The sequence below is a fragment of the Bos indicus x Bos taurus genome, chromosome 25 (genome assembly GCF_003369695.1).
Source record: "Bos indicus x Bos taurus breed Angus x Brahman F1 hybrid chromosome 25, Bos_hybrid_MaternalHap_v2.0, whole genome shotgun sequence".
In the NCBI taxonomy this organism is placed as follows: domain Eukaryota; kingdom Metazoa; phylum Chordata; class Mammalia; order Artiodactyla; family Bovidae; genus Bos; species Bos indicus x Bos taurus.
The window spans coordinates 42,163,278-42,175,234 of NC_040100.1; the positions used below are offsets into that span (position 1 = coordinate 42,163,278).

An 11,957-nucleotide genomic window follows, 5' to 3' on the forward strand; every position below is an offset into this window, starting at 1 on the left:
CCCTGCATGATCTGGGTCAGTACAGTGCACTAAAATCGAAGCTCAGCAAAACCCGTAATTGGTCTCGTCTCTTTGAGAACCTGGGAGCCCCCAGCAGCCCTGGGTGAAGAGGCCCTGCCCAGATTCCAGAGGAATAAATAAGAGTTCACACCTGGGGCTTTCTCCTCCCCCTTCACCTTACCTCATCCCTCCCTTCCCCCCAGCCTCCAGTGGCACTGGGCTCCAGGGGTCAGCTTCTCCTCTCTCCGTACCCGTAAATCCACAAACACACAGACACACATACACTGAAATTCAAAAAATTCAAACAGATAGAACCCCTCCTCCCAGTCCTCAGCCACTTGCTTCCCTTCCTGCACCAACTGCTGGATGCTTCTAGGCATTCTCCACCTTTGAGACATGCCAACTAAACAATTTTTTTTCCTACAAAAAGTGGAGCTTTCTGAACACATTATTCTGCCCTTTCCTTTTTCTGCTAACGGTCCTCCTGCTAGACCATTCCAACCAGTACACAGAGCTTCTGGATTTTCAGCCCACTGGATCAGTGTTTATACCATCACAGCATTTGAATCTCCATCTGGGTACCCGTGATTCAAATGCCCCTTTCCCTCATGACAGGTATCTGGGTGCAGGCTGCACTCATGCAAGCTCATGCTTCTGCGACCATCTCTGCAGGGAAAATGCACAGCGGTGGCAGGGTGAGGCTCCCAGAGGCTCAGCAAACCTAAGAAAGTCTGGGCGCTGCAATCAGCTTTTTGCAGATCTGTTAGGTCAAAGAAAAAAGGCCTCTGGGTGCTTTTCATTTTGCCTTTCTCTAAGGAGGGAAATTTGCATATCCTTTGCAGTAATCTTCTCCAGTGGTTTCCTTATTGGTATTTCCTTATTGGTATCTGAGGTTTCCCGGTTGGTGTGTCTTATTTATCTGTAGGAGCTCTTTATTGTTAGTAATCTCAGTGAGATTTCTTTGTGATGCAAGTCCAAGTGTCCTCCAGTTTGAGGCTTCCTTTTTGTGAGTTTGTTGCAGTTTTGCACTTAGCTGAATTTCTCAGTCTTGCCTCTAGTCTCCTGGGTGATATTTAGAAAAGTCTTCGCTTCCCCTAGACGCTAAAAAAGCTTCCCTAAGTTCTCTGGAGTCCCTTCACCGTTTCCTCTTCACGCTGAAACCCTTAATCTCTTGGAGCAGACCCCGGGGTCAAGGGCGGGGAGTGACTCGCACCACCGACGCGAATCGCCACCTTCACAGTGTACAAAATATGTGCAGGAGCCTCTTAATCTTTCCATGAAAGTGTTTTCACCCGCACTCGTAGAGCCTTTGTGGTGTGGCGCGCCGGGAGGCCCGCCGGGGAGTCCAGATCCGGGAGGCGGGAGCGGCCGCCCGCGGGCCGGACCTCCCGCCGCGCCCAGCCAGTCACGCAGCGACCCGGGTGCCCCCAGACACATGTGGGGCGCTCTGCGGCCGCCCCGAATCTCCTGCGCATTCCAAGCCACGCCGCACCATTTCTGCTTCAGAACCAAGACCCCCGCGGTTCTCTGGGTCCGGTGCCACCTTCTGCCCCGACTCCGCCCCCCGTGTCCCGCGACCCTGCACCGCATCCCGCCCCGCCTCCGCTACTCTGTGCGCAGTGGCGGACCCGCGTTCCCCCTCAGTCCTGACCCACCTCTGACCTATTTTCCCAGCGCGCCCTCTTGGTCCGCGGGACGGCCCCAGCCCCGCGTCGCACCCCGCCTCGTGTCACCCTCCCTCGCCCCACGTCACCGCCCCGCGTCGCCCCTCTGTCCCGCATCCTCCTTCCGATCGCCTTCCACGCGCGCCCCCCGGGCAGCTCTTCACCCAGCGCCCCTGTCCGCCCGGGCTCCGGCGGGGCGGGGCCTCACAGGCGGAAGTGCCCGGGGCGCCGGCGGCCGGGACCGGCCCGGAGGATGGGAGCCTTGGGCAGAGGCGGCGGCGGGGGCCGCAGTGGCGGCGGTGGCTGCCCGGGCGGCGGCGGGGGCGGGCGGCCTGGTGCGCGGGCCGGGTAGCGCCTGCCCGAGCGCGGAGCCATGCGCGGGGCTGGGACTGGGACCGGGGGCGCGGCGGTGGCGGTGGCGATGTCGCTGCTGCTGCTGCTGCTCTCTCGGTCCCCGCCTGCCGCCGCTGGCGACGGCAGAAAGAGCGGTAAGCGAGCGCGGACCCGCGGGCCCCATCCCCGGGGCGCGGGCGGGGGCGCGGGGGGAAGAGGCCGGGGGGGCGGGTCCGGGATTGTGACTCACCTGGGGACACCTGTGCGCTCACCTGGCGGGGACGTAGGCCTCAGGTCCCCACACCGTGTTGGGGGCGCAGGGCGCCCCCTTGCAGGGCGCCGAGTGTGAGAGCGATCTGATAGAAAGGACGCCCTCTCCCCTTCCTCTGTGCCCAGGGCCAGGTTCGGCCAGACTGTCCCCTTGGAGCAAGTTCTCCTTTCCTTCCTCCTCCCCCTCCTCCTCCCAACGCGTTCTGGCCGGGTAGGACCTTCGGGCACCAGGGTGAGGTTGAACGGCCTGGGGGGGACTCTCCTGGGACTCCAAGGGCTGCGGTGGGAGTGCGAGTCCCTAGGAGGAAACCTTGGGCAGTGGGGTTCCGGGATGCCATCTGGTCTGGGAGAGGGGCAGAGTTGGAGAAAGTTGCTTAGATCCTGGAGTCGCAGCCAGGTGTGTTTCATGGCTTCGCCTCTCTCACAGTGACCACTACCCGGGTGCAGTCAAAGGCTCAAGGGGGTGGCTAGATCAGAAGGTACTACTGGGTGGCGACTGGGGGTGCTGAGTAAACTACCTGACTTCTGTGGCCTTGGGCTCTCTGATGGCCTGCTGGCGGGCCTGGGAGGGCCCAGATGCCCCAGGAGGCATTAGGCAGCTTATCCAGCACAGCATGGGGTGGCTCCCAGCCCATCCCCCCACCCTTCTCTGAGATCTTGCTCCTCCAAGCTCCTGTTTCTCTGAGGGCTGTGCCTCTGGTTTCTGAGCCTGGCTTAGCTTGAACTGAAAGGCAGTTTCCCCAAGGCTGGCCCCTGATGAAAGCTCTCCGCTGGGGACTGCCACCCCTACTTTCTCCTTTTCTTCCTTCTCCCTGGTCATTGGTAGGGAGATGGAAAACCTGGGGCAGCCGCTCCCCTCCTGAACGGATCCTGCATTCTGTGTGATCCTGGCTTCTGGGGTCTCTGGGTGGGCAGGGTCTCCGCACTGGGTGCCTATGCTGGTTTGGAGGATGTACTAGAGGATCCCCTTACTAGGGTCCCCAGACAGGCTCAGGGACTTTCTTTCTCCTACCCCCAACCCTGTGTCCTTGGAGGGGGTTGTGGGCGGAGCAAGTATGCATGTGGCTGGTGCTTCCTGATACTGGAAATGTAACTTCCACTTCAGGCTCGGATGTGTGAATGGCCTGGTACATTCACCAAGATAATGGAGTGGGTGTCTTGGGCAGGGAGGTCGGGGTGCAGGGCTGGGGATGGGATGGAAGGGCTGGGTGGCCCCGGGAGTGGGAGGTCTTATCTCTTGTGCACCTTGAGGAGACTTTACAACCACCAGCTGAATTGCAGGTGTCCAGGGCTGGCCGGGGAGCCAGAGGACCCAGCCCCTCTCAGGCAAGGGGCTGGACGCCACAGCTGGACCTCTCCTGCCTGGCCACGTAGAGCAGCTGGGTGCTCGGCAGCTGACTGTTTCTCTAAGGCCCTGTGATCCCATGGTGGTGGTAGTGGGGGGATGGTGCAGCAGGAAGAAGTTTATATTAGTTCAGTGGCCCCTAGTCTCTTAGCACTCAGGCCACAGCCGGCAGTTGGAACCTGGTGACCAGCAGATACCTGGAAAGCCTGGTGCTTGTGCTGTGTGGTGCCTACCCCTGCCCAGCCCCCATACTGGGCTCCTGGGAGCTCAGATGGCTTTGCAAGTGGGCTGCTATCTCTTTTCAAGGTGCTTACATGGGAGTCAGGAGGCTGGCAAGAGAGCCAGCTGCTCACCCGGTTCCCTCACCTGCTCACCTGGCCCACCTGGAGGGGCCCCGGGCTTACTGCTGGGATGCTGTGGGCTGCCACCCTCCTAGTGGGGCAGGGGGAGGAGAGGGTGGCCCCACCCTGCTGTGTTCACAGTGTGTTTCTTCCCGAAGCACTTTAACATCCATTAACCATGGAGGGAGGGGCAGCTGAAGGGAGGTGCTGTCCTACTCCCCAACTCAGAGGAAGCTGGGCCCAGAGAGGGGAAGGGACGGTCAAGGTCACTCCGCGAACAAGTCCTGAGCTGGCGGTGGGGCAGTGCTTCCTGCTGAGCAGCCCGGGCACCTCCTTAGTCACCCCTGTACACAGCACTGGGGCGGGCCTGTTTTTGGAAGGTGGGGCCCCCCTCGTGGGGCAGGTGGTTATGCCGTGGGCCCCAGACACGAGGTTGTACTGGTTAATGGACTCTCCTAGGAGGGTCCTAATCCAGGGTGGGGTCTCCAGAGACCTTTAGAGCTGGTTTGGAAAGGCTGGTGTGACAGGAGGGGGCCTTGGGTGACAACTTGCAGAGTGTGTTGGGGAGAGGGGCCATGGAAGTGAGGGGCTGGGAGACACTGCCAGGACTGGGGGGCTCCAGGGTGGGGCATAGGCCGCTAGCTTGTGTGCTGCCAACCCCTGCTTTGTCCCTGTGCCCCTCTGCAGGGGCTTGTGCCCACTGAAGCAGCCGCTCCAGCCTAGGTGCCCCCCACCACCCTCCACCGCAACACACACACAGGGTCTCTGCTCGCCTCCTCTCTGGGTGAGGAGGGACAGCGGCTCTTCCTGTACCCCAAATCATGGCCTGAGCAGGCAGCCAGCCTCCGGACCTGGTCGCCCTGCCCTGTCCACTGCAACCAGGACCAGGGATCCTAGCACTGGGGAGACTCAGTGGAGGTGGGGGTGTGTCCTGGCCTCCAGTGCCCAGGGCAGATGGGAGGAGGGATGGGGCTCCCACCTTGACCTCTTCCTGTGCCTTTCACCCTCCATCCCTCAGCCCCAGGTGTGCCAGGGTTGCGGTGGGGGGGCCCCAGGGGCTGTGAGCAGTGTGGAGAGGAGCAGCCCTCTGAGGGGGTCTCTTCCTGCTTCTGAGGTCTGAGGCACTTGACCTCATGTTGACCCAACATGTGATTGGTGTTGGGGCCTGTGGGACTTGTTGATCCAGGGTGCCTGGTGGGTGGGATGCAGAGATCTGGGGAACTGAGCCTGTGAGCTGGAGGTTGCTGGCAGGGCTGGAGGGGTTAGGAAGATGGATGTACAGACGTGGGTGAGAATGTGATTCCTGAATGAAAGCTTCTGAGCCCCGGCCCTCACCAGGGGCTCGGGGGCAACAGTGACTTTTCCCAGGTTGGGGTTGGTGTGCCAGGCATCCCAGGGGCTCCATGGCTCCCCTGGCTGCTTCTCTGAGGCCAGGCCAGGCAGAAGGGCCTCCGCCCTCTGCCTTTCTCCATCTTGTCCCCAGGGGAGGGCTCCCAGGCTCCCTGGCTGCCTGACAGTGCCTTCTCTGCAGACTCCAGGCTGGTGTCAGAGCAGTTCTCCCAGGCCCCGCAGAAGCTGGCCTTTTACAACTGGTACGGCAGCGCCCGGCTCTTCCACTTCCGTGTGCCCCCGGACACGGTGCTGCTGCACTGGCTGCTGCAGGTCACCCGGGGCAGCGGCCCCACCTGCAACAACGTGGAGACCACCGTGTAGGTGCCAGCCCGCTCATTGCCTGCCTGCTGGAGCCGCCCAGGGCCACACCTGAGACCTCCCCGCTCTCCCTGCCTGCAGGTACTTCCGCTACGGCGCCCCTCCTGTCATCAACCCACTGGGCACCAGCTTCGCCAACAATACCTCGGTGCAGCCCTCCTTCCTCCTCAGGATGCTGCAGGACAACGCCTCTGTCAATGTCTCCTACCCAGCACCTGGGGACTGGTTTGTGGCCGCCCACCTGCCCCCCTCCTCCCATAAGATTGAGGTGAAGGTAAGAGCACTCCCTCTGGGGATCGGGGGGGCAGCACCGCTCAGTGCACGAATGACTGGTCCCTGTTCACCTCCTTAGGGCCGACATTGCTCAGGGCTCTGCTGCCCAGCCCTGCCCCCGAACCCCAGGCTCTCTGGGCCAGCCGCGCCCCATCTGCTCCAACCCCACCTCCAGGGCCAACCACGCCCCCTCTGAACCAGCCCCGCCCCATCTGCTCCAACCCCTCCCCCTCGGTCCATCCCCGCCCCTCTGGGCCAGCCTCGCCCATTTGCTCCAATCCCGCCCCCTGAGTCCATCCCCGATCCCTCCGGGCCAGCCCTCCCCCACCTTCTTTGCCTGTCCCTGCTCTTTCCTCAGGACTTTATTCCCACCTGTGCCTACATCTTCCAGCCGGACATGCTGGTCGTGCGAGTGGTTGAGATGTCCATCCTGGAGCCTGACGTGCCCCTCCCACTAGTCCTCCTCTCCCAGCCCAGCTACCTCAAGTAAGTGCAGGCTTGCTGGAGTGGGCAGCCCTGCTGGCCTCAGGGCAGGTGAAAAGGTGGGGGGTCCAGGTCTTGGCCCCCACCCTGGAGGGTGAATTTAAGCATGGGGTCCGGGGGCAGGCCGAAGCTGCAGAGCCCAAGCGAGGCCGTGTCCCCTTGGCTGCAGAGTCTTCGTCCCCAAGCACACCCAGGAGCTGCGGCTGGAGCTGCAGGGCTGTGTGTCCAATGGGAGCCTGGGCTGCCCTGTGCACCTTACCGTGGGGTCGGCCACCCTGCCAGGAAACTTCCAGAAGGTGCTCACTTGTAGCGATCCCACCACGGCCTGCCGCCTGCTGCTGCCCTCACCACCCTGGGAACGGTGGCTGCAAGTGACGGCCAAGAGCCTGGCGGGGCCCCGCGTGTTGGTGACGTTTAGTGCCGTGGCTGCCCTCACAGGTGGGCTGTGCGGGGAGGTGGCTCTGCCCCGCTCCATCCCCAGGCCTGCCTGCACTGAGCCCCTTGTGTCCTGACAGCCTGCAGACCGTGGACTGCGAACCTCCAGCGCCTTCTGCAGAGCAGCCCGAACCAAAGCAGCAACGCCTCCACGGGCCCGCCGCCCCTGAGCCCCAACACCCAGGACCTGGACCAGAGTGGCGAGGCAGGCAGTGGCGCTTTCTGCTTCAGGAGCTTCCCCATCCTGCGGGAAGACATGGATGTGGTGTCTGTGCGCTTCCGGCCCCTGGACAGGGCCTCGGTGCTCGTGCAGTCGGACATGCCCTCAGTGATGAAACTGCACCTTAACACGGGCATGGACAGTGGGGGCTCCCTGAGCATCTCTGTGAGCGTCAACCAGGTACCCTGATCCTCAAGGTTGGGTTGGGATTGGGACCCGGGGCCTGGGGCTCAGACCTTCCTGGGGTGCAAGGACTGCTCAGGCCTTCCTGTGCCCACTTTGACATGGAGATTGGGTCGGGGTGGCCTTTGTGGCAACAGAGTGAGCCTGGCAGGGCATCGGGCTGGCATAGGTGCCAACTGAGAAACAGGAGGCCTGTCCCGGGGGCATCGTGTCCCTGTTGGCAGGCTGGGGCTGCATGGGGGCAAGAGGCTGAGGCTGGGGCCCTTGGCCTGGAGGGGACAGTCCTGGTGGGCCCTAAGCCAGCGGGAGCCACAGAGAATAGCATTTAGCACCAGAGGTGAGCGTGAGGTGGAGGCTGGGGACTGACCCTGCTCGGCCTCCCTTCCAGACCGTGATTGCCAGCAACACCTCGGTGGTGGCCTGTGTGACCGCCGGCTCGCCCTTCCTCAGCTTCAACACTTCGCTCAACTGCACCACAGGTACTGGGAGGCGCGTCTGGCCCAGGGACTGGCAGGCATCTGGCTGCCTCTGACCGGGCCTTCCCACTTCCTCTCTGCAGCCTTCTTCCAGGGTTACCCCTTGTACCTGAGTGCCTCGTCTCCCACAGCCAACCTCAGCATCCCCTACCCAGAGACAGACAACTGGTACCTCTCCCTGCAGGTCCTCTGCCCCGAGAGGCCTGAGTAAGTAAACTTGGGGGCAGGTGGCCAAGTGGTTGTGGTCAGGCCTGTGGATGGGACTGCCTGCATTCCAGCTTGGGGGTGACCTGTCTTCCTCCAGCCGTGCCGGGTCAGTTGCCTCCTGCGGGGTCCCTCTCTCCCCCCAGCCACTGCTCCCGTGGCAGCTCCGAGAGCGAGGACACGAGCGGGGATGCTGGTCCCAGCCCAGGCAGGTGGGGGCTCAGGCAGGCAGGGAGACGGCATCCTGGCCTTGCAGAGCCCCTTGTGGTTGCAGTCCTCTGGGGCCCAGGGGACTTGAACACTCTGAGTTCAGGTGTCCAAGACCCTCTGGGAGCTCCAGAGCAGGGCTGGCCAGCAGATCTCTGCAGCCAGCCTTCCTGGGGCCCCTTCCTCGCAGGGAGTGCATGCAGCCCTCAGTCCTTGTGGAGACCACCTTGTACTTGGTGCCTTGCCTGAACGACTGCGGACCCTACGGCCAGTGCCTTCTGCTGCGTAGACACGGCTACCTGTATGCGGGCTGCAGCTGCAGGGCAGGTAGGGATGGTCCTGATGCGCCTTCCGCCTGTGCCTGTGGACCTCAGCCCTGGGCCTCTCTCTGGCAGCCACCCCAGCTCGGCCAAGGTTGGGGGGCGCCCCGAAGAGTGAGGGCCACCGCCTCCTTCCCCAGCCTGCCATGCCCCGCAACCCCTGTGTGGGCTCACGGAGGCACCCCCGGAGATGGGACTGCTTTATGGTCTTGGTTTCCCGTGCTCACACCTGCCCACACTGGCCTCCGTTTGCCCACACTTGTCCTGGCCCGCTGTGGGGTGAGGAAGGGTTTCCTCCTCAAGGCTCTGGGCATGGAGTAGGCCCTGAGGTTCCTGAGCAGCCACTACCTTGCCTGGCCGCACTGGCCCGGCCTTGGCACCCACAGTGCTGCGTTGGCCCACAGGCTGGCGTGGATGGAGCTGCACAGACAACGGCACAGCCCAGACTCTGGCCCAGCAGAAGGTAGCCACCCTCCTGCTCACCCTGAGCAACCTCATGTTCCTGGCCCCCATTGCCATCTCGGTGCACCGCTGCCTCCTGGTGGAGGCCTCGGTCTATGCCTACACCATGTTCTTCTCCACGGTAAGTCCGTCCGCTCCCCGGGGTCGGGGGGAGGTGGGAGGCTGGGTTGTCGCTCATCACTCGGCCCACAGTTCTACCACGCCTGCGATCAGCCGGGTGACGCTGTGCTCTGCATTCTCAACTACGACACGCTGCAGTACTGCGACTTCCTGGGCTCTGGAGTGTCCATCTGGGTCACTGTCCTCTGCATGGCCCGGCTGAAGGCGTCCCTGAAATACGTGAGTGACCTCCTGATTCCTGGGTCTGGGTCCTGGGAGAGCGGAGGCCCTTGTGCACAGCGTGTCAAGGGAGACACCAGAAAGGGGTTTCTCGCTGCCCTTGGAAACCTCTTGATCTGACCAGTACTGGGAGAGGTGCCTCTAGCTGTGAAGGGACTGCTGGCTGCTCGGAGGGTGCCAGGAAAGGATGTGGTGGGCAAGGTTAGGCCAGGCCTCATCCAGAGAGGAGGCCCGGAGCCCCAGACCTGGACCAGACCTCCCCAGGAAGCGGCCAGCTCTGCTCCTGGAGCCCCAGTACTGAGAGCACTTCAGGGCTTGGCTGCTGGAGATGCGTGCCCTGGACAAGCCCATGCTTCAGAAACTCCCCTGTGCGGAGCTTTCTGGTGGCCCAGTGTTTCACACTCTGTGCTTTCACTACCCTGGGCCCAAGTTGGGGAACTAAGATCCCACAAGTTGTGCGGCATAGCCCAACAACAACAAAAACTGCATTAGAAATACACCTGTGGATGGACCCGCGGGACCAGTGGATCCCAGCAGTGCGGGAGCTGGGAGAGGATTACCTCCTCCCCGCCAGCGGAGCAGGACACAGGCTGCCGGTTTCTGCAGGGGGCTGGCAGGGGTGCTGGGGGCGACGGGGGGACATGGGGATGACCAGCGGGCCCACACCGCCTGCTCCTGCTGGACCTTGTGCCATCAAAGACACCCTGGCCTGGGGCTCCCATGACCCGTCGTCGTCCCTGTGTTTGGCCCAGGTCCTCTTTATCCTGGGCGCTCTGGTCTTCGCCATGTCCTTGCAGCTGGACCGCAGGGCCGCCTGGAACACGACGGGGCCTTGCCTCTTTGCCATCGTGGTCATGGTTACCATGTGGGTAAGGACCTGGGGCAGGCAGGCTTCTTGCCCAGACCCCCTCCACTGGAAGTTGGGGTACAAGAGTGTGGGCTCCCTATGCCTGCTCACCCTGCGAGGACAGAGTGTGGCCCCTCGTTCCGTCCATGTTCTCATTCCTGGGTCTGTGAGTGTGGCCCCTCATTCCGTTCATGTTCTCGTTCCTGGGTATCTGTGTTCTCCACACCCACCGAGGGCTGCCAGCAGCAACCCACAGGGGCCCAGTGTGGCTTGGCACCCCTTGAACCCCTCCAAGCAGCCCACACTCGCAGCCCTGGGCAGCGCCCCGAGATATGACCGCAGCTCCATGCAGATACCCGTGTGGTTTCCTGCAGGTATATCGCTGCGGGCGCCGGCGCCACTGCTACCCCCCCTCCTGGCAGCGCTGGGTCTTCTACCTCCTGCCCGGCCTCTCCATGGCTGCTCTGGCCCTCACCATCTATGTTTCCATGATGACCAGCGAAAACTATTACTACACCCACAGCATCTGGCACATGCTGCTGGCAGGGAGCGCAGCCTTCTTGCTGCCGCCAAGGGAACAGCACGCCGAGCCCTGGGCCTGCGCCCAGAAGCTCACCTGCCACTATGAAATCTGCAAGAACCACCGGGACGAGCTATACACAGTGACATGACAGCCGGCGGGGGTGGGTCACCTGCAGCTCTGGTGATTCCTCCAGCCAGGGACAGGACCGAGGGAGAGGGACCCTATGGAGATCCATTTCCAACTGAATAAAACTGCCCTGCACACTCTTTGGCTTCCCCCTCCCGATGGAGGACCACACCCCCAGATACCTGTGCCTGCGGGCTGCCAGCTGACTCGGTCCCTCTGCAGGTCCCAGCTGGAGTCTGTAGGGGCCCCTGGGGCCAGGGCCAGGCTGCCTGGAGAGCACAGGTACCATGTGGGAGCAGGCTGTGGGTTATCCTGGCCTGGGGATGGTTGAAGGGAGATGTGGAGTGGGAGTCCCCCACTGCCCAGTTCCCCTGTGAGGCTTTCGTGTGAGACACCCAGGTGGGCAGAGGAGCCCTGAACCTGCCTCCCGTGGGCCACTGGCTTCTTGACCCTTTGTGCCCTGAATGCCAGCCTGCCTTGGGCATGGATCTACCCCGTGCTGACACACTTGCCTTGAGAAGGAGTGACCACACTTAACCATGGAGCTGATGGCACTGGGGGTCCGTAATGGCCAGCTGCCATGGGTGGGCATGGGGGAGGCTGGCTTCTGGCTGTCCACTCCTCCCCCTTCACTTCCTGTGGCTCTCAGTTTTGAGATGAGCTTCCTGGGTAGGAACCTGCCAAGCAGCTCTCAGGACGCTGAGCCCACAAGGCACACCTTGTCCTAGCTTGTGTCCCACTGGGCCCTGGGTTCTGGGCCCTTGTCTAGGGAGCATCTCCTTGTATTCCCGGGAGAGCAGGGATGGCTGCCACCTTCCACCCAACTGCACAGAAGGGAGGGGACTCCTGGAAACCTGGCCCAGCCTTTCTCCGGTTGTGGGGACGCCCAGTAAGGGCTGCTGTCGGCCCAGCCTCCCTAAGGGGCTGCTGTCTGTTTGAGGGGCCCAAATGGGGCCGTGGGAAGGTGAGCAGCTGAGCCCAAGGTGAGGGGCACGCGGCCCTCCCACCTCCTGGCGTCTTCCTTTCTGAGTCCTGTCCAGGCTGTGGCCTCCCCGGAGGCTTCCCGCTCCTCCAGAAACCCAGGACTTGGCCACCGGAGCTGGCTTGTGAAGGGGAAATATTTATATGCAATATTTTGAGGGGAAGATTTTTCAAGACATTTAAAACGTATTTTTCTGTAGCTCTGATTTCACTGT

General features: G+C 62.4%; 1 protein-coding gene across 3 annotated transcripts in view; it reads left to right on the plus strand.

The window, feature by feature from the left end:
* The window catches only part of TMEM8A (transmembrane protein 8A), an 18,354-nt gene extending 7,453 nt beyond the window's left edge, over nt 1–10,901 (plus strand). Inside the window, exons 1-13 of one of the 3 annotated variants that reach the window (XM_027526848.1) lie at nt 1,918–2,152; nt 5,485–5,662; nt 5,745–5,937; nt 6,295–6,422; nt 6,589–6,857; nt 6,935–7,254; nt 7,646–7,736; nt 7,817–7,940; nt 8,335–8,471; nt 8,869–9,047; nt 9,119–9,265; nt 10,018–10,134; nt 10,487–10,901. In XM_027526848.1, the coding sequence (XP_027382649.1) occupies nt 2,038–2,152; nt 5,485–5,662; nt 5,745–5,937; nt 6,295–6,422; nt 6,589–6,857; nt 6,935–7,254; nt 7,646–7,736; nt 7,817–7,940; nt 8,335–8,471; nt 8,869–9,047; nt 9,119–9,265; nt 10,018–10,134; nt 10,487–10,783 (2,295 nt within the window). In that variant the 5' untranslated portion in view covers nt 1,918–2,037 and the 3' untranslated portion in view covers nt 10,784–10,901. Of the gene's footprint in view, nt 1–1,917; nt 2,153–5,484; nt 5,663–5,744; nt 5,938–6,294; nt 6,423–6,588; nt 6,858–6,934; nt 7,255–7,645; nt 7,737–7,816; nt 7,941–8,334; nt 8,472–8,868; nt 9,048–9,118; nt 9,266–10,017; nt 10,135–10,486 lie in introns of those variants that run through there. The other 2 variants (XM_027526849.1, XM_027526850.1) reach the window with 2 other exon arrangements.
* Nucleotides 10,902–11,957: the final 1,056 nt, after the last annotated feature.